At 35.0% G+C, this 22,945-nt stretch overlaps 1 protein-coding gene across 4 annotated transcripts in view; it reads right to left on the bottom strand.

The window, feature by feature from the left end:
- Positions 1 to 22,945, bottom strand: part of LRP1B (LDL receptor related protein 1B) — a 1,884,038-nt gene that overhangs the window by 589,285 nt on the left and 1,271,808 nt on the right. For all 4 annotated transcript variants that reach the window (XM_003921997.4, XM_074399735.1, XM_074399736.1 and 1 more), the window contains 4 exons: positions 21,687 to 21,818; positions 20,123 to 20,350; positions 10,099 to 10,273; positions 9,184 to 9,278 (listed from right to left, as the gene is read on the bottom strand). In XM_003921997.4, coding sequence (XP_003922046.1) covers positions 9,184 to 9,278; positions 10,099 to 10,273; positions 20,123 to 20,350; positions 21,687 to 21,818 — 630 coding nt within the window. The remainder of the gene's footprint in view (positions 1 to 9,183; positions 9,279 to 10,098; positions 10,274 to 20,122; positions 20,351 to 21,686; positions 21,819 to 22,945) is intronic.

The raw sequence follows: 22,945 nt of genomic DNA, 5'->3' as shown, positions 1-22,945 counted from the left end.
ACCCAAATAACAATATCCCAAAGCATATAATAATCAAATTCTCAAAGGTTAAGGACAGAACAAGGATATAAAGCATCAAGAGAAAAGCAGCAAATAACACATAAACGAGCTCCAATTCACGTGGCAATAGGCTTCTCAATGGAAGCCATATAGGCCTGGTGAGAGTGAGGTGACATATTTAAATTGCTGGAAGAAAAAAGCTGTTGAACAAGAATATTGTACTCAAAAAGCTTTCCTTCAAACATGAAAGAGAAATATAGTCTTTCTCATACAAACAAAAGCTGAGGGAACTCACAATCACTAGATCCATCTTACCAAAGAATTCTAAAGGGAATTCTTCAATCTGTCAAAAAAAGAGAGAAGCTAATCTGCAAAAAGAAAACATTTGAAGGTCTAAAACTCATTGCTAAAAGGAAATATAAAGACAAATTCATAATACTCTAAAAACAAGTAACAAAATGTCAGTTGTAATTCCTTACCTATCAAAAATAATATTGAATGTATATGAATTAAATGCTCCAATTTAAAGATATAAAGCAGCTGAATGAATTTTTTTTAAAAGATCCAGCTATACGCTACCTGTGGGAAACTCATTTCACCTACAAAAAGACACACATAAGTTGAAAGTGAAGAGATGGAAAAAGATATCCTCTGTAAATAGATATCCTATGTAAATAGAAATCAAAAGCAGAGCCGGAGTAACTAGTCTTATGTCAGATAAGACAGACTTTAAGTGAAACTTAAAACGAGACAAAGAAGGTCAACATACAGTGAAAAAGAGGTCAATTCAGTAGTAGCATACAACAATTCTGAATATATATGCATCCAACACCAATGTATCCAAATATATAAAGTAAACATTAATAAATCTAAAGAAAGAGATAGACTGTAACACAATAATAGTGGAGGAATTCAACACATCATCTCAGTAATTGACAGATCATTCAGACAGAAAATCAACCAAGAAAAAGTGGCATTAAACTACATTCTAGGCCAAATGAACCTAACTGACATTTACAGAGTATTTTGTCCAACAGCTCCAGAATATACATTTTTCTGATCAGCACATGGAACATTTTCCTGAATATACTATGTGTGAGGCCACAAAATAAGTCTCAACAAATTCAAAAAAGTCAAAATTGTATTATCAAGTATCTTCTCTGACCACAATGGAATAAAACTGGAACTCAAAAATAAGAGGAACTTTGGAAACAATACAAACACATGACAATTAAACAACATGTTCCTGAATAATCAATGACCTATGAAGAAATAAAAAGGAAATTTTAAAAATTTCATGAAACAAATAAAACTGGAAACAGTGCTGCAATGAACATTCATATGCATGTGTCCTTGTAGTAGAAAGATTTATAATCCTTTGGATATATACCCAGTAATGGGATTGCTGGGTCAAATGGGATTTCTATACACCATGGAATATTATGCAGCCATCAAAAACGATGAGTTCACGTCCTTTGTAGGGACATGGATGAACCTGGAAACCATCATTCTCAGCAAACTGACACAAGAGCAGAAAATCAAACACCGTATATTCTCACTCATAGGCGGGTGTTGAACAATGAGAACACATGGACACAGGGAGGGGAGCACTACACACTGGGGTCTGTTGGGGGGAAATGGGGGAGGGGCGGGGGTGGGGAGGTGGGAAGAGATAGCATGGGGAGAAATGACAGATACAGGTGAGGGGACGGAAGGCAGCAAACCACACTGCCATGTGTGCACCTATGCAACAATCGTGCATGTTCATCACATGTACCCCAAAACCTAAAATGCAATTAAAAAAAATAAAAATAAAAAAATAAAAATTAAAATTAAATAAAAGAATGTTAAAAAAAAAAACTGGAAACAAAAGATACAAAAATTATGCTAGAAAGCAAAAGCAGGGAAGTTTACAGCAATGAACACCTACATCAAAAAGTTAACAGGTCTCAAATGAACAACCTAATGATGCACCTCAAGGAACTAGACAAGCAGGAATAAACCAATCCCAAAAGTAGTAAAAGAAAAATAATTATAAAGATTAGAACAGAAATAAATAAAATTGAGACTAAAAATATAATACAAAAGATACATGACATAAAAAGCTGTTTTTTAAAAAGACAAAATTGACAAATCTTTAGCTACACTAATAAAGGAAAAAAGAGAAAAGACAAATAATCAGAAACAAATAAAAAAGGAGACCTAATGACTGATACCACATAAATACAAAGAATAACTAGGGACTATTTTGAACAACTAAGCACTAACAAATTGGAAAACCTAGAAAAAAATGGGTAAATTTCTGAACACATACAACCTACCACAACTGAACCATGAAGAAATAGAAGAGCCAAACAGACCAGTAATGAGTAACGAGAATAAATGAGAATAAAATGTACTCCATCAAAGAAAACTCCAGGACCTGACGGTTTCACTAGTAAATTACACCACACATTTAAATAAGAACTAATGCCAATTCTACTCAAAGTATTTCAAAAAATTGAAGAGGAGAATATACTTTCAAAGTCATTCTAAGAGGCCAGTATTTCCCTGATGTTAAAACCAGACAAAGACATGACAAAACCTAGGAAAACTATATCCCCAATAACATAGATGCAAAAATCTTCAACAAAATACTAGCAAACCAAATTCAACAACATATTAAAAAGATTATTCACCACAATCAAGTGGAAATCATTCCAGTGATACAAGGATGGTTCAACCTATCCAAATAAATAAATTTGATATATCACATTAACAGAATGAAGGACAAAAAAAAATCATTTTCTTAGATGAAAAGCTTTTTAAAAAATTCAACATCACTTCATGATAAAAAAAAATCTTCTCAGTATATTGGGTATAAAAGAATCAGATCTCAAAACAATAAAGAGCATATATAGTAAATCCAACGCTAACATTGTACTGAGTGGAGAAAAATTGAGAGCTTTTCCTCTATGTTTTGGAACAAAACAAGGATGCTTCTATTACTACTTTTTTTTTCAACATAGTACTGGACATTCTAGCAAAGCAGTATATAGGGTATTCATAGGATGCAAAACCCACATATTTGGAGGGCCAACTTTTTGTGTGCACACTCCTGCAGGACTGACAGCACAACCTGAACATGTGTGGATTTTGGTATATGTGGGTGGTCCTGGAACCAATCCCCTATGTATATTAAGGGAGCACTTTATAGCCACTATAGGAAACGGTATGAAGAGTCTTCAAAAGTCTAAAAATAGAGCTACCCGGTGATTCAGCAATCTCACTACTGAGTATGTACTCAAAAGTAAGAAATTCAGTATATAAAGAGATACCTGCACCAGCATGTCAGTTGCAACACCATTCACAATAAGCATGATATGGAATCAATGTTAAATGTCCATCATTAGCTGGATGGATAAACAAAATGACGTACATATATACAATAGAATATTATTCAGCCATAAAGAAGAAATAAATTCTGTTATTTGCAACAACATGTATGGAGCACCAGGTCATTAGGTTAAGAGAAATAGGTGAGACACAGAAAGACAAATACCACATGTTCTCCTGCATATATGGATGCTATAATAGTAAATGTCATGCGAGTGGAGAGTTGATTGGTGGTTACAAGAGGCTGGAGAAGGTACAGAGGAGGAGGGAGATGAATCAAGTTTGATCAATGTGTAAAAAAGTACAGTTAGAAAGAATAAGATCTACTATTAGATAGTAGAGTAGAGTGACTATGGTTAACAATAATGTATTGTCTAGTTTGCAATAGCTAGAAGAGAAGAAATGTTCCCAATGCAAAGAGAAGTGACACATTTGTGGCAATGGATATCTCAATTTCCTCGATTTAATCTTTACACATTGTATGCATGTATCAAAATATCACATGCATTCCACATTGTGCATTATCATATGTGTCACTTAGAAAAAGATTGTCCCAATATAAGTGAAGGTGTGTGTATATATGAGTGTGCCCTGTGATTAAAAAGTGTCTTCTCCAGGGTTGGTTCCCACCTTGTTCTCTAAGCTGTCAGGATGGGCTCAAATAGGAATAAATAGGTTATTATTCCAGGAATAAACTGGAATAAATAGGTTAAAAAATGAATAAATGAATAAATGTGAATTATTGTCAAAGTTTGTAAAGTACACAATAATCACACAAATCCACAACAATAAATGATGTAATATGAAAGTACTCAGCAAGCCTGCCAATTGTTATTGTTTCATTTTAAACTACATGGCAATACGAGGTGTTCTTTACAATATTCACTTGGCAAACATTTATCTCTTGGTTTAGCCCACAACAACTATGACCAACATCACTTACTGATTCACCAAAAATGGGTTAAAATCTTACTTGTCTTTCTTAAATGTATGTATGGCTCACATCTATTTCAATGCTTAATATTACAATTGTTTTGGGTTTTATTTAGAAATCTGTTAATGTTTTTGTGGCCAGATACATGCTAGCAAAACAGCTCTTATTTATATTAATGAGCCTGTGGTGAAATTTTTTTCTTAATATGTCTTTTGGCTTTAAAGTCACAGTTTCCAAGAACATGCTGATGATGTTAAGTGGTGACTTACTGTATATACATACATATACACACAAAATTGGCTTGCTTTCTCTGGTAGAACTCTGACTATCTGGGGTCAGTTTTTCAGAGTCAGCTGGTGAAAGAACACATTAGTGTATACATTTTTTACAAAGAAGGTGTTCAATGTGTTTTAAAGGGGTTGAAAAAAAATCCCTGAAACAAAGGCTTAATTTTATAAATGAGAATCAAAACCATAAGCATAACTTATTGTCTATGCTAACATGGCTTGAGTATTTCACTGTTTTCAATGGCATAACATGACTAGTCCAAGAAATTATTTCCAAGGAAGATAAAAGTTGCAGCTAAGATTACTGTTTATTTCAAGATCTTCCTGAAAGACTCATAAATTTTTCAGCAAAAGAAAGGAACAAACCACATTTTGTAACTTAAGACTCTTCAAACCACTTCCCCTCAGAATCTTTTTGCTGTTCTAACCAGTCTGAAATTTTTATATAATGATCCTTACTCAATTGTAACCACACCGTCATTTGAAAGATTTGCCTTAAACCAGACTTTAAAATCTCAGTTACAATTTCAACTTTGCCCTTTTCTCTCTTAGATACTACAAAGACTTGGCCAGTTTAGTGTTCTTTATCACCATGAAGAAGAAAGTCAGCTGTGTCTAAATAACAGGTCGTTTGGTAACATTTTGAGGAGCCAGATCCAACTCAGGAAAGAAGGTGAAAATAAGCTCAGGAATTCACTACCCAGAATTGAACATTACTAATATTTCCTTATACTTAATTTGAATCCTTTCATTAAACATAAACTAAGTTTTACTAATACTGTTAAAATTACCTTTGACAAAGATGAAAATTCTCTTTCAGATGTCATTATTGATCCTTCCCCAAATCAACTGCTATTATAAAATTGGTATGTTGATTTCCAGTTCACTTATGTCTATAGTTTTCAAATAAGTATATCCAGAAACAACATATATTAATATTTTGTGTTTCACCTTGAAATTACACAAATGGTATCATACTATAAGCACATAAGCAACATTCTGCTACTAACTTTTCTCAATGGTTTTGAGACGTATGTGAAGGAAACGAAAATTGCCACTCCAAAACATACTTCTTTGGCCTATGTTGAAATGACTACTCAGAGGGGCTGTAGACACAGGAATAGTTCTGAAAAGCTGTCCTTTGTAGGGAAGACTTGCATCCATTGAGAAAATCTACATTAGTGAAGTAAAACACAGATGTAAGAGATTTCTCTGAGGCCTTCTTATCTGCATTATCTGGAGACAGGAAAAACTTAACTCACAGGAAAAGGAAACTAAACATCTGACATTATTACAGGTCTGACAGAGAAACTTTTACCACAGGCTCCCATTTATTCTTTTTAAGGGCTGCCACCTGTGAGGTTTCACCTGCAAAAAGATAACCTTTGCTTGCCACGTATTTTCTCCCCTTTCGTTCTATAACCTACTGCCATGTTCCAAGTTTCTATTCCTTTCTGTACAGTATAAAAACTTCAGTCACATCTCTCTCTCTCATTTATTCATTCATTCATTCATTCATTCATTTATGAGATGGAGTTTTGCTGTTGTTGCCCAGGCTGGATCTTGGCTCACTGCAACCTCCACCTCCCGGGTTCAAGCAATTCTCCTGCCTCAGCCTCCTGAGTAACTCGGATTACAGGCACCCACCACCATGCTGGGCTAGTATTTTTATGTATTTTTAGTAGAGATGGAGTTTCACCATGATGGCCAGGCTGGTCTCAAACTCCTGACCTCAGGTGATCCACCTTCCTCAGCTTCCCAAAGTGCTGGGATTACAGCCATGAGCCACCACACCTGGTCACATGGCTCTTTTTAGAGTTCTATATTCGCAGGACTCCTGTGTCCAAGTGCACGTTAATGTGTTTGTATGCCTTTTTTTCCTATTAATCTATTATCAATTTATTTCAGCATACTTAGACTCAAACCTTCAAAGGGAATGTTTGAGCCTCCCTACATATATATGCATGTATGTATGTGTATATATATGTACATATTTGTGTATGTATGTGGACGCACACACATCTGTATGTATATATAATATTTAGCAGTGAAATGTTGCATTTATTTACTCATTACTCTTTTAATGAAAATGTAGGCTCTTTTAAAATTTGTTTTATGATACCATTTACTGTACTTTCTTGAACACATATACAGAAACTCTGTAGAGTATATTAAGTATGGAATTGCTAGAACAAGAGATATTGCATATGAGCCATTAATTCTAAATATAACCACAAAATTAGATACTATCTCCATTTATAGATAATGCAACTGTGCCTTAGAAAAGGTAAGAGATTTGTTGAAAGTCACAGAGTTAGTAAGCATCAAATAAGTGATTCATACCAGGCGTGTTTGGTTTCCCAAATAATGTTTTTCCCCAACCATGTTGTCCTTGAAACACAGCCAAAAGAATGTTTTATATGTATGTGAAAATTGCAATACATACTGTCCCTAATTTCTGGGTTTCTGGATTTTCTTTTTCTTCTTATACGTAGACTTTGAACAATTTAATTCACTTAATTTGCATTGGCAAATTCAAATGGTGAATGTTACCAAAGGAGATATTAGGTATCTACTAACGTTGTTTATGGTAGGGAGATGGCAGAGAACAGGGGCAGGGAAGACTTCATCTGCTGATTTTCTTACTCGGGGTATCTAAAATAAGGATGCCTGGGGTAGATAGAGGTGTGGCAGTGTATCACAGGCTGGGGAATGGCTGCAGAGCATCCAGATTTTGGAAATACTTTAAAGGTTAAAAAAAAAAAAAGCATTACACTTATACAGGGACAACACAACTTTTCATTAAACATTGGGGAGACTATCAATCTTAGTACCTGCCTAACAGAAATAGCATGCTAAAGTGGAAAGTTACCAGGAGGCACTTAACCTTAAACCTGTTTGCCTCTTAGCATGAGCAGCAAAGCAGTACAGAGTCAAATCCCCACATTTGTATAAACATTTGCTCATTTCAGAGGCCCACATGGTTACATACATTTCCTCTGCTACATTTCTATGGAATCTATTGTGTTTGTTCTTCACTAAACTCACTTACAGTCCTAATACTACAGACAATCAGATCATTTGAATTCCAGACTATCGGATCTAATGCATATACTACTGCTACTACTGACAGTTTCTATTATTAAGGGCCAGATGTTTTGCCTCATAAATTTTTCTCATTCAGTTCTCATGAGAACTTTATAAAAAAAGACATTTTGTCTTGATTCTATGAATAAGAAAACCAAGCAGACCAAGCTAACAGTAATTTGCTCAAGGGCATAGAGTTAAACTCAGTTAATAGAATCTAAAATAATTTAGGTTCCTCTGTCCCTTAAGGAAAAGGACAGTGTCAAATTTTTATCCACAGGCCTAGTGTCAAATCTGATACTCAATAAAAATTTGTTTATTGAATAAATGAATGTTTGACTCATAGCCATATTTAATACTGATTTAAGGTATAGTCAGTTATGCTAAAATAGTATGTTTTGTACAAATCAAACTTTTTTGAAGTATCATTTTGAAAATCTATTTTTAAAAACTTTTCAAATATAATAATAGCTGAATAAAGTAGACACCTTATATACATTATTGAATGTTGAATCATCATCCTTATGCAGTTAAAAATATCACTTGGTGCACAACATCTGAGGAGCCAAGTATAAATTGTGAACAGGTAACACTGATACTTCTCAAAAATTTTTTTAAATTATAAGCTGTTAGGCCTTTTTCAAATGGAAACTGGATATTTTGTATTAGAAAAAAAAACATTATGGAAATAAGCATATAAATTAACATTTTGGTGTAAACTATGACTACCAATTACAATGTAAGTACTTGATTTGCTTATGCTATTTTATCATATTCATTTTTTAGTATTACATATTCTGAACAATTCTAGATAAGTACCAACTGAATTGCTTTAGTCCGAATTAAATCCTTTGAATGGGTCCTAATCTTGTAGAAACCCTTGTTTCTTTTGTTCCATCATCTTCCACATAGAAGTATTAGCATTTCAATTTGCCTTTAATTTCTAATACAACCCTGAATTTCAATTATGTAAAAATCTTAGAACAAACAGTCTAAAGAAAAGAGCTGTTAAGAGTATCATTTTATATCAGAGGTTTATTATACAGACCACATGAACAGAATTATTTATGGCAGATCATAGTGATACTACAGCTTTATTGAATTATCACTATTAAAAATGTGCTACTTCAAGCAGCCCTAAATTTCTAAAACTAAGACAAAATTGCCAAAAAGCTTTATGATATGTTGATTCTTTTCTCCAGACTCAAAAAATATCTAACATTTGATTGAAGCAAAATGATGATTTTTCTGTTATATATCCTATCATTTGGATCTTTATTATAATAATATCAAAATTGGGTTTTATTAATTTTTAAAAGGTATTTTGAAATGACAAATAGGCCTTGTAACAATTTTTGCTTCTCAAAGATATGCAAGAAAATATGAGGAAAAAGTGATTAAGGTTCAGAAATGTCCTTTCACGATCTAGATCAAAGGTATATCGTACAAGTACAGGTTTGTCACAATGAAAACTTGGTAATTATTAAAAATAATACTTACCAACCGGCTCCTTCTGATTCTGAAACAGAATCTTGCTATTACTGCCATCCATATTGGCCATGTTAATTGTGTTTCCATCGGTCCAGTAGAGTTTTCTTAATTCAAAAGAGATATGGATTGAAAATATTAGATGTATACCCACTCACTGAGTAGAAATATACACTAAAAACAAAGTTAACATCAGACTATGTTCTTGACTCAGGATTATTTCTCTTAAGAAAAATCCAAAAATGTTCAGCCATTTGCTGGCAATAACCTACATATTTGCCTGAGAATAAAGCATCACTCTTGCTTTTTCCTGTCAGTGAAGAAAAAATATCTCATTTCCTTTTTCTGCTACATTCAAGACTGAATATTTAGCTAAGACTACAGTAAATTATTTTCCTTTTTAAGTAATTCATCAAGATAAAATCCTCTTGGCTGTGAAGAAATCAGATGCCATAGAGGGTTACAAACTCACTTCTACTATTCCTATTGAAAGCACTAGAAAGAATCTCTTTTAGCCCTATGCAAGCTCCCTTAAGGGTACAAGATGCCTAACCAAAAGACTGGAGAAACTGATACCATGATACCAACATGCATATACATACATTATTAACCACTGGCTTTCAAAATGAAATCAACCACTTTCTCTTACATCTCTTTTTATTCAGAACTGTGATTTCTTAGAAACATAAATTAATGAAATCTTACATATGTCACAGATACATATGTTGGTGTAGGATATATAGAAAATCTCCAGATAACAAAACTCTATCCAGGAATCTCTTTTATAGTGTCCATATTCAATTTTTTTTGACTCTATGGCTATTATATATGTGTCTTCTGATTTAAGCAATGTTTTATATAAAATCAGAGCAAAGAGCAAAGATGTATGAAATTTTGGAAAAACTTAAAAAAATAATCATACTTTACCCCCTGACTGGGTGAGCTGCAAGACACTGTGGCTTATCGATTCCATGGATAATTGAGGTTTTCAAAGAGCCATCTAGCCTTGCCACATTAATTTGCGTTTCATCAAATTCTGAGCTAATCCAGTATAAATTACGTGACACCCAATCCACTGCTAGCCCTCTGATACTCTGAATATCTATAAAACAGGAAAAAGAAGATTTAAAAGTGAATGAAGTTTTTCATTGTATTGGCTCCCCAAGTAGTTATTTTCTATCTAAGGGAAAATTTAACTTACACTTTAATTTTTTAGCTAAAATCGTACAAGACTGTAATCTCATTCCCTTATCAGACCTTAAGGCATGAATAATCATTAATGTCTTACTGCTGAGCTATTTGAAAACCTGAAGCAACAATTAGCACTGAAATTACAGTAACAGTCAATGGTACCCTAGTAAACGCTTAGGAGCAAACACAGGCAACAGTCTTATCAGCCAAGGTGACCAAAATTCAAATTAGAGTAATAGCTCCAGTTGGTAGCACATCTTTCTAGTCAGGAGAAAGTATTTGTAGGTCATCAACAAACGGGCTATTTTATGTTTTAAGTGCCAATTTGTTACTAAAACAAAACAATTCAACTTCCCTAAGAGAATCACCAGAGTTGAACATATAATTGCACATTCCAAATTGCACTTAAAAATTACACATTTTCAAGAAAAAAAGTGTTATAAATGACGAATGCAAAAAATCTTTTAAGAAATATTAACATATAAAGTAGGCCAGTTTAGTGCCCAATTTATAGCATTTGACTACCTTCATTTGGTTTTATTTTACAAAACTTTAATATGTTCTAGCATTCTATACTTGTAGACTTCTCTAATCCACTATTTCTCAAACTTACAAGACACCTGGAGATGGTTAAAATAAAGATTCTAATTCAGTAGTTTTGGGGAGAGGCCTAAGGTTCTGTTATTGCTCAAGGTTGGTGATTCCAATCAAAGCTTCTGAGCAGCTACTACTTAGCTCTAGGCAAATTGCTGTATCTTCCCTTTTTATTCTTTTCAAAAGAAGCCACAAAGCTAGATTTTTTAATGTGAAAGTGGAAACTCCAGATCTGTAAAGTAATCCAACTAGTTCAAACTATAAGACAGCAAAACAAGATGTGGTGGCCTGGCAGTTCTGAGTCCACCGTAAAGTGTAGTATTTGAATGGCAGGCTTCCAGTTTACATTGCCATGCTAGAGTCTCAACTGAGCCTACCTTGCTGTTCAAAAAACTCTTTTAGTATTTCTAAATTAATCACAGTTGCCTTAGAAAATATTACTCGTGTTTCCAGTTCTCTTCAAATCAAGAACCCTCTTACTCTGCAAACTACTTTTCATGATTAATTGGCAGGTAAGTTCGTGAATTTCATATGTGAACTTATTTTATTTCTCAATCTTAAACTTCAAATTCCTTCGTATATTTAGTTATCCTCAACCAATTTTGTCCTTTTTTTTCTTTTTTCTTTTTTTTTTTTTTTTTTTGAGATGGAGTCTCACTCTGTGGCCAGGCTGGAGTGCAGTGGCAGGATTAGGACTCATTGCAGCCTTTGCCTCCTGGGTGCAAGTGATTCTCTTGCCTCAGCCTCCCGAGTAGCTGGAACTACAGGCACACACCACCATGCCCAGCTAATTTTTGTATTTTTAGTAGAGATGGGGTTTCACTATGTTGGTGAAAGGCTGGTCTCAAACTCCTGACCTCGTGATGTGCCCACTTCAGCCTCCCAAAGTGCTGGGATTACAGGTGTGAACCACCACGGCCAGCCTTGTCTCATTTTTTGAGACAAAAGTAATATACTACCTCCTTAAAATTTAACCTGCCTCGTATTATACATATTTATTTCCCTCACTCAGAATCTTTATTCCTTTTTCCCCTTCTTTCACTCTCTGGAGTTAACTGGTTGCTGAGAGGCTTTATTGATGTAATAAGAAGATTTGGGTTGCTGTTCAGGTTAAGTGTCTACTTTTGTCATTAATCAAGTCATTTAAATGTGGTTTAGTCTCTTTTCTTACATGTAAAATGGGCAAATTATAGATAATATATAGGATTGTTATAAATAATATAATATATTAGATAATGTGTATTTATGCAACCCTATGTAGGACTGAAGAATACTTTGCCAATCTAAGAATTTAATCCTTTATGCAATTTACCTTTATGGATTGCTTAGTATTGGCAAAAAAAAAATAATCCTTTATGGATTGCTTAGTATTGGCAAAAATATAAAGTATAAGTTTCTATTTTTCCTAAAATACATGTTCTCCAAAGTATTTTTTTCATGTTTGTTTGTTTGCATTTGGTGGGGAGTGAAAGTTAAAAGAGTTGTCTCTGATGCTCCAAATTCTTTTATTCATTTCTGATAGAGTCTTAGTCACATGGCCTAGAGAATATATTCCACTCTTAAATTGTAGAGCACAGACAAATAAAAGCTATAAATATCTATTTAGTCTTTGTCAAGTCTATAGTTCATGCTCTCTCAAATCTCCTTCTAGCTTTAATATTACAATAGCATCCAGCATTTCCTCTTCTAAGCAATTGATTTATTTGCTGCCAGGTTATTTTTCTGACTAGAGAGCTTTGAATCATGACCTTCACTTGCCCCAAGGTATTCAATAGCTTCTAGCCACCCAGAATGTGAGGTCTAAATTTTTTAGCCTGCTTTTTCATATAGCATGAATGTAGCCACAGTAATTTTCCCAACCTTATTTCTCAATATTTTTAACCAAATACTTTATACTTAAACCATATAAATATGTTTTCAGGTTTCCAGATATGTCCTTCTCTTTCCACACTGTAGGGAAACTGTTTAGATTTCATACCCTAGCCCCATCTCCACTTGCCTGAATCTCATTCATAATAGGCCAGCTGATCAAGAAAGTCATCCCTTTAACTACAAAAAATAATAATGTCTCTTGTATATCCCAGCTGGAAAGAGTTTCTCCACCTGCCTAACTCAATAGAACTGTACCTGGTCGATCTCTTTTTACCTAATGTGATCATGACTTTGCTGGTATATAACTACTTTCACACATGCGTTTTGAGGGCAGGCTTCTTGCTGATTTGTCTTTTTGGCCCCTCTCCCCAGTTGTATACAACATTGCCTTTAACATTAACATTTTTAATGAATTCATGAATAAATTCATGAACTATACAATCTAAAATTTTAAGAGTATGTGAACTAAGCTAAAAAAGTCAAATATGTTTATGTTGAGGAGTATGTATTTAAATATATACTCAGGCAATCATAATTAGAATTTTTTATTTTTACCATTTTTCTCCCCTCCAGATTGGACATTCTAATTACAATCTTCATGTCTAAAAGAATACTCGTTTTTTGTTTATCAGTCATTAATTCCTACATCTGGTTGTTGCAGAATGCTCTGGCAAACTAATCATAAGCTTATGGAGGAAAAAACAAATCATTATATATTTAATAATATTTTTCTCTTTTGATAAAAATATTGATATAATGAAGTCTAGCTCTTTGTTTTCAAGTAAATCAGCACAAGACCTCTGATTAAATTTCTCAGAGAGTTAAATTTTCCAGTTCTGGGATTTCTCATTTCTTGAACTAAGACTAATCATAAAGTATATTTTAAAAAGCCCTTTATTGCCACAAAACTGAAGCATGATAAATTATAATTTTCAACTGCACTGTTGAAATCATAAGACAGTCAGGAAAAACTCAACATGCTAACACACATACTCAATATATTAGCTAAAACTATCAAGGAAGACAAATGGGAATATAGAAACTGGTGCAATCATAGAGACAAACACTTGTTCTGAGAATTGAGAGCTTCGTGGAATATAAACTGCTCAATGTAAGAGGGTTTAATCGTTAAACTTACAAAGAATGGGTGAGCTAACTAAGAGTGATACCCTGGGTATTGGTAGGGGCACAGACACACCCTAGTGACTGGTGAGTGTGATAAAAAAAAAATGTACCTGCTTATAAAGAAGAACAATTAAAAAATAAAAACAAAACATTTTTTTACCTTCCTCTGGGGGTAAAGAAATAACCTGAATTCCTAAGAATAGGTGTCCACTGTGCTACTATAGACTACTAGCTTATATATAAGCAATCCACTGTGGTAGTAAAGATTACTAGCCATGAGAAATCCACTGGTGATTTCTAGGTAAGTTATTATTTTATTGAGTTAATCTTCCTTGAGCACGTACTGTTTGCCATAACTGCAAAACCAAAAAATGGGAAAGATTAAATTAAATTGATTCCTGGTTTATAGTGTCTTCCTTTCTCTCTATCAATAAAAAATTCATGGCCGGGCGCGGTGGCTCAAGCCTGTAATCCCAGCACTTTGGGAGGCCGAGGCGGGTGGATCACGAGGTCAAGAGATCGAGACCATCCTGGTCAACACGGTGAAACCCCGTCTCTACTAAAAATACAAAAAATTAGCTGGGCATGGTGGCACGTGCCTGTAATCCCAGCTACTCAGGAGGCTGAGGCAGGAGAATTGCCTGAACCCAGGAGGCGGAGGTTGCGGTGAGCCGAGATCGCGCCATTGCACTCCAGCCTGGGCAACAAGAGCGAAACTCCGTCTCAAAAAAAAAAAAAAAAAAAAAAATTCATGTCTTCTGTGAAAGAAAAAATTTCAACTGAAGACTCACACTTTCCATTAAGTTCACCCTCATAACAGAACGAAAATAATTAAAACACACAAAAAGAAATAGGATATAACAGTTAAAAGAAAAATAAACAAAAGGTTTGAACCTCCAGAATCTACATATTCATAAATTATTATATGCAGGATAAAGACAAGATGGAATATCTTTTTCTTTCTTTCTTTTTTTTTTTCTTTTTTTGAGTCGGAGTTTTGCTATTGTTGCCCAGGCTGGAGTACAATGGCACAATCTCACCGAAATCTCCACCTCCGGAGTTCAAGCAATTATCCGGCCTCAGCCTCTGAGTAGCTGGGATTACAGACATGTGCCACCATGCATGGCTAATTTTGTATTTTTAGTAGAGATGGGGTTTCTCCATATTGGTCAGACTAGTCTCAAACTCCTGACCTCAGGTGATCTGCCCACCTCAGCTTCCCAAGGTGCTAGGATTATAGGCATGAGCCACCGTACCTGGCCAAGGTGGAATATCTTATCAAATGATGCTTTGAACAATAAGCAAAGTGCAATGATTCCTTTTAAAAGATTCTTGAGCTGGTCACAAAGGCTCACACCTGTAAACCCAGCACTTTGGGAGGCTGAGGCCAGTGGATCAAGAAGTCAGGAGATAGAGACCATCCTTGCCAACATGGTGAAACCCCGTCTCTACTAAAACTACACACAAAAATATAGCTGGGCGTGGTGGCACATGCCTATAGTCCCAGCTACTCAGGAGGCTGAGGCAAGAGAATTGCTTGAACCCAGGAGGCGGAGACTGCAGTGAGCCGAGATCACAGCACTGCACTACAGCCTGGGTGACACAGTGAGAGATTCTGTCTCAAGGAAAAAAAAAAAAAAGAAGAAGAAGAAGAACTCTTTTGGAAGATACATAAATGAGAACCAAAAATAACTTGTGGTATTAAAAATACAATATAAAAATAATTTTTTGATGAGTCAAACATTAGTTTAGACACAATTCAACTAGTAAACCACAAAACAAATTGAAAGAAGTTAACCAGAGCACAGAGAAACAAAGAAATTGAATTGGTAGACAGAATTAATAGTTCAACACATTTATTAGAGTTCAACATATAAATTAGTTTTCAAAGTAGGAAGTAGAAAGACTGGGTTAGGCCAGGCGCGGTGGCTCAAGCCTGTAATCCTAGCACTTTGGGAGGCCGAGGCGGGTGGATCATGAGGTCAAGAGATCGAGACCATCCTGGTCAACATGGTGAGACCCCGTCTCTACTAAAAAAATACAAAAAACTAGCTGGGCGTGGTGGCGCGTGCCTGTAATCCCAGCTACTCAGGAGGCTGAGGCAGGAGAATTGCCTGAACCCAGGAGGCGGAGGTTGTGGTGAGCTGAGATCGCGCCATTGCACTCCAGCCTGGGTAACAAGAGTGAAACTCCGTCTCAAAAAAAAAAAAAAAAAAAAAAAAAAGACTGGGTTAGAGAAAACAGAAAATTTTTGAGGATTTCTTCCCCATGGACTGATGAAAGACAGATACAACATAGAAGATACAACAACTTCAGGTAGCAAAATATAAATATTATAATGAGAAAAAAGGAAAGATTTTATAAGCAGCTAGAGAGCCAAGACACATCACCAAAAGAAGAATGACAATTCAACAAACAAGGGGATTCTCAATAGCAACAGGGGAACTCAAAAGATAGTGGGATACTATCTACAAAGGAATGAGAGAAAATAGCTCTCAATTTGGAGTTTTGTAATGAAAATTATTTTCAAACTATTTGCTCTAAGCTGCTTATAGCAAATAGCTCATGTGGGCAATATATAAATTAAGAATAGCTTAGTGTTTCAGGACACATAGAATGATAAGGCTGGCAAATTATGTCTACATCCTCTCATGAAAGCGTGAACCAAGGAGCTACATACAGTGTTTGTCTCAAAAAATTAGCTGGGCAGGGTGGCAGGCGCCTCTAATCCCAGCTACTTCGGAGGCTGAGGCCATAGAATCGGTGGAACTGGGAGGCAGAGGTTGCAGGGAACAGAGATCCCAGCACTGCACTGCAGCCTGGACAACAAAAGTGAAAGAAAGAAGGAAGGAGAGAGAGAGAGAGAGAGAGAGAGAGAGAGAGAGAGAGAGACAGACAGAGAGACAGAGAGAGAGAGCGAGAGACAGAGAGAGAGAGAGACAGAGAGAGAGAGAGAGAGACAGAGAGAGAGAGAGAGAGAGAGAGAGAGAGAAAGGAAGGAAAGAAAGGGAGGGGAAGGGAGAAAATGGCCCACTTGAGAAGAAAGTAATGGGAAATGTAGTCACAGATTTATTTGGGACCCAATTTTTGAAGCTGATCCCACATTAGATTTAGACTAAGGAAGATAAGAAAATAAAGTCTCTCAAGATAAAGCTCAATAGACAGAAGACAGTCAATGAGAAAATACGGAGACCCACAGGTTTTCAGAGTCATTCTTGGAGTTTCTAAAAGATGAAAGGATAAAATAAAGTACAATTACTGGTGGGATTTGAGATCTTTTGATGAGTTCAGAAGCTAAACTGTCGACAGCTCATCTCAAGTCTTTGTGCTAATAGAAAGCTGTATCTGTCTTTAATAAAGTTTCATTCTGGAAGAAACTGAAAGGTAACATTATTCAGCCTGTGGGGTAAGTCAGAAAAGGAGTCATCCTTGACAATGCCTGTTCCTCAAACTTTATGTCCAATTGATTGTCAAGTTCCTTTATGTTCTTACTCTTTGATATCTCTATAATTTGTCCATGTTTTCCCATCTGTGTTTTCCCCATCCTAGTTGAGGCTTCTGGTATTGTAACAGCCAACTAACCTGTCTCCCAGAGTTCACTGCTCACCTACCCAGAACAACTAGAACTCTCTTTTAAACACAGTAGCTAAAGTGGCCTCTTCCAAAGGCAAATCTCATCATGTAGCCACACCCTCCCTGAAGTACTTCCTTAATTTCTATTATTTTCAGAATTAAGGTAAACATTAAAAACTTGTCTTATAAAGGCTGACATAATTTGGTTTGTATTTCCTTAGATCTTTCAGCTGGTACAGATGCACCCTTCCTTCCATGCTCCATATCATTCAGTCTATCTTGGCTCTCCTTCTGTTTCTTACTATACAGAAAATGTTCAGGACCGGTCCAGTGGCTCACCCCTGGAATCCCAGCACTTTGGGAGGCCGATGAGGGTGGATCACAATGTCAGAAGTTTGATACCAACCTGACCAACATATGAAACCCCGTCTCTACTTGAAATACAAAAATTAGTCAGGCATGGTGGCACATGTCTGTAATCCCAGCTACTTGGGAGGCTGAGGCAGGAGAATTGCTTGAACCTGGGAGGCAGAGGTTGCAGTGAGCCGAGATCACGCCACTGCACTGCAGCCTGGGCAACGAGAGTGAAACTCCATCTCAAAATAAAACACAAAAACAAAAATATCCCAATATTTTTCAAAATGACTAAACATGCAACTATGGCTCCTAATGAGTATATGTATTATTAGTGCAAACTATTTTTGCTCAAATATTGGTTGATAATTGTGAATAGAGTCTGCTAAATAGAAGTAAGTCTTGATGATTTTCTCAAAGATAAACTCACTAAATTACTACTAGATACCAGTTCATAATTAAAGACACAAAATTGTCTCCTAATTTTTTTTAAAGATACAATATCTTTAGCTCTATATAATTCACAGAGCCTTTTGGGTACTACTAAATATTTACGACCAAGGGCTTGAACATTTTTCTGTTAGACTTTGGTGAATTTCTTGAGGGAAGACCACCTAACTGTCAATTTTGGGAGACACCTAATGTCCTTTCCTTGGTCTTGCAAGGAATTTAACCACATTTCATCAGTCATTGTTCTCATTATTAATCTAGTCTAACAATGATTATCCAACCACATTATCCCCCTGCCCATGTAAAAAATCTGAACAAAGAGGAAATCTTTGCCTTAACTTTTTTTATAAAGATTCTTCTTTGACAGAAAGTTTGAAATAAACATTTGAACAAACTTATAACCAAACTATTCAATAAACTGTTGTAACAGTGCTAACCTGAGATCAGAAAAGAGCTAGCTTAAATACAATCTTATTTCTGTGGTCAAATAGTCTCAGATCTATTAATGGTATTCAAGCCAACCTTCTAGTATTAAAAAGGATTATGAATAAAACCTGTACTTTCTATTACCTTCATTATGATGCTTATCATTATCCAGATATGCCTGACTTTAAATTTTTTATAGACTTTAAAGCCTAGGTGTTTGATGCCTCTGTATGAATTACTGATTACTCTTTTCTCCATCTCCCTCCAAATCCTTCTACCAAGTTTACGTTGAAGAAAAACTTTGTCTTAGGTTTTTCAGTCACAGCAAATAGTAAGTGCTCAATAAAGACACATTCAATAAAATAATAGTTGACCCAGAAATTACAATATGCCAAACTTTACACAAATATTAGGATAACTCAATGCTAAACATTTAGAATTCAACCATGACAGGTACATGTATGTTTCATTTCAGCTATGTTGCTTATATTTACTTTTTTTTTTTTTTTTTTTAGTTGAACAACATTCTCTTAGAACCGATAATTTAACCTGCTGAGTCAGAAAATAGATAGGAACCATTAATAGATCTGAGAATATTTTCCTGTCTTATTTGTTTAGTCTGGTTCCATAAAAATATATATATACAAAGGGAAGTTGTTTATAAGCTTAAGTAAGACAGAGAAACCAACCCTTCCCAATATCCTACATTTTCTCCATGCAAATATAACTATTCCCCCATCAGCAAAAAAGAGCCTTTAAGTCTGTTTATTTAGATATCTATTTTTTTTTAATTTTTAAATTTTGTTTTATTTTGGAGAGACAGAGTTTTTCTCTTTTTGCCCATGCCAGAGCACAATAGCATGATATTAGTTCACTGCAACCTCTACCTCCTGGGTTCAAGTGATTCTCCTGCCACAGCTTCCCAAGTAGCTGAAGTAGCTGGGATTACAAGCATGTGCCACCACACCCAGATAATTTTGTATTTTTAGTAGAGATGGGGTTTCACCATGTTGGTCAGGCTGGTCTTGAACTACTGACCTCAAGTGATCCATCTGCCTTGGCCTCCCAAAATGCTGGGATTACAGGCATGAGCCACCACATCTAGTCGAGAAATCTAAATTTTAAGATGATGTTCTAAGTTTTTCTTCACATGAAAGTAAATTTCTAATTATCAGTCTGCTCTGAGCAATTTAATTATAAAATTCTACAATTGTAAGGAGGTAGCATATTATTAAATCTCTAACCAATTCTAACTTTCAGTTAACAGCATAGAGTTGAATGATAGAGAAAGAATATTAAAGACTTATGATTACTATACATTGAATAACAAACATTTTTGAAGTTGTAAAATGTACAATTTTTTTACCTCTTGAAATAACAGTTTCTAACCCAGTTCCATTAATAAAAGCTCGTTTGATGGTTTGCGTTTTAATATCTGTCCAATATAAACGTTCTTCAGATGCATCGAAGTCTATCACAGTAACATCATCAATATCAGGGACTGTAAATGCCGTGATAAAGTTAAAATATGGATTGTCAATATCCACTCCTCTGATTTCAGAATGTCTTGCATAAAGAAGAAACTTTTTCATTTCTAGAAAAGAAATAGAAATTATTTTTCTCTTATGAAGTTGACAAGCTTGAAACAGTCTAGAAATTCTAAAATATTACTTCATTTAACACATTTTAACTCCCCAAAATCATAGTCGATATTTGATGGAAACAATGCAGAAATAATGTATCTATTTTAAATTAAGATATATAATAGAAATAAATGTAAAATGAGTTAGAATCATTACATTATCATTTTTCTTTAGCTAGAAACACTCACATAATCTCAGTAATCAATTCTCAGTAACCTTAGAATTTAAAAGTTGAACTACATAAACTACTAGTATCCAATATGATGTTTATTCCTGGTACATAATTACAATATTGTATTGCATTAAAAGCTTTTTGAGGGAATCTAAGAACATTTTTCCTATACTGTCATTGAATAAAATTAAACACTGCTATTAAAAATCTTGTATATGTTTTTCCCATAAAAATTAGGGTTCAAATAATGCTTTAAGTGAAATTTCTTGTAAATTTGTAGTAACCAACATTTTGAGGCATTATATGACTTTTACTTCCATAGATGCCTTCCTTGCACTGCATTTATAAAATATCAGAGCAGATACAAATAGGAGCTGCAGATATTCTGTTTTTGTTGTTGGTGTTGTCTTTCAGATTATTGATGTTGAGATATGTTATTATTGTGTAAATTAAAGCTACATGTACCTAAATTTCTGATTTTTGAATTTTGGTGAGTACATTTTTTTTTCCTGTCCTTAAAATTAAGTAATAGTTTTGCAAATAAAATGGTTAATAAACAGCACAAATTTTTATTCACAAAATTTATCGTTTTTAGTTTAAATTCATTGTTTAATGTGTGGGGTTTTTTTACAGATCTTTCCAAGTTATATATTTTACTTCATTTTTCCCCCTTTCAAGTTGATAATCCGCTACCAAGTGATGTTAGAGTGACTTTAGAAGAGCAGTTTAAAGCTGTTAAGTGCCTCTTTGTTATGAAAGTTACCTACATCATTTTCTGATAATGCACTTTCACTTACAAATCTTCCTGCTTTGCAGAGATAAATTCTGCTAACACACCAAATAAGAAAGTAGCAAGAAAAAGAAAATGAATACGGTAATAAATAGCAAAGTACAACATATCACATATTTAAAGAATTTGTCAGTCTCCCCCAAGGCAGATGCATCATCAATAGTGGCTGGAAATTTGCACCATCTAAAATATTTTTGTGAAAAAAAAAAGAAAAGAAAAGAAAAGAAACTCATTCTGCTTTACTATGAGTAAAATCTGAGTACTAATATAATTTGAGATAATTCAATTTTGTTTTTATATTCCATTAGAACTGTAAGAAATTTACCATAGCAGGTCTTCTTGTCTGAGGAAAGCTTCATCAAGTGGGGGCACGCACATGCAGCACTCCTATTGTGATTGATCAGACACATGTGAGAGCAGGGGCCTTTGCCGTCATTAGCTTCACAAGGATTGGGAGCTGTAATCACACAGTGAAATATGAACAGTGAAGGAGTGTATTAGGGAACCTCTGAGGTTGACAGAGGTTATTCACCTAATGATTCAAAGTAAAGTTTTCTACATAGAACCCATTAGTAGGGTGATTAATATGGCAGTAATAGACAATCATACACAGCAATTACATTAATAAAAACATTATTTCAAAGATAACTAAGAAAACTCCGTCAAATATCTCTAAGACGAATGGCCAGCATTCTATGACTTAGAAGTAGTGGCTGGGCGCAGTGGCTCCCGCCTGCAATCCCAGCAGTCTGGGAGGCTGCGGCAGGGAGATCACGAGGTCAGGAAATTGACATCATCTGGCTAATACGGGGAAACCCCCTCTTTAGTAAAAATACAGAACAATTAACCAGGCATGGTGACACGTGCCTGCAGTCCCAGCTACTCGGGAGGCTGAGGCAGGAGAGTCACTTGACCCCAGGAGGCAGAGGTTGCCCTTAGCCAAGATGGCGCCACTGCACTCCAGCCTGGGCGGCAGAGCGAGACTCCGTCTCAAAAACGACACAAAAGTAGACCCTTTTTAAGAATTTAGCCTGAGGGGTAACCAGGAATGAAGATTGAGTTTAATAGAAAATAAACTAAGACTATAACCCGAACACTGGAATTTCCATTAGATGTTGCTATTTTCTTAACCAACATTGCAGATTCCCTCCATGCCTCGGCGCACCGCTTTTAAAGGCTCCCTAGGAAACTGCTGCTATGTATATACCTTTCCTTCAGACACATGCTGTTCTTCAAAGGAGGCCTATGTGAAGAAATGCCTGTCTGCCTTCATGATTAAGTCATCTACTCCTTTTTACTTTTTCTGTATGAACAGATTCCATGGCTAAGGATTGCTCCACATACACATACTTACTCAATTACCTTATAAAAATAAGTTATGATTTTCAAAATAAGAACAGAATATTAAATTTTGCAGCTCAATGTTATTCTCTGATGAAATTGAATGTCTTGAGACGTTTTGAATTTTATATTTCTTGTTTTGTCATCATGTCTTTTGGAAAAGATTTTAATTTCAATTGATCAATAACTAGTATATTTAATCTTATTTTTATAGAGACTGTCTAGTTGAAAAAGGTCATTAGA

This window comes from Saimiri boliviensis, chromosome 5 (genome assembly GCF_048565385.1).
Source record: "Saimiri boliviensis isolate mSaiBol1 chromosome 5, mSaiBol1.pri, whole genome shotgun sequence".
In the NCBI taxonomy this organism is placed as follows: domain Eukaryota; kingdom Metazoa; phylum Chordata; class Mammalia; order Primates; family Cebidae; genus Saimiri; species Saimiri boliviensis.
Note: the sequence above shows the minus strand (reverse complement) of the source record. Positions and strands in the feature narration are given on the sequence as shown.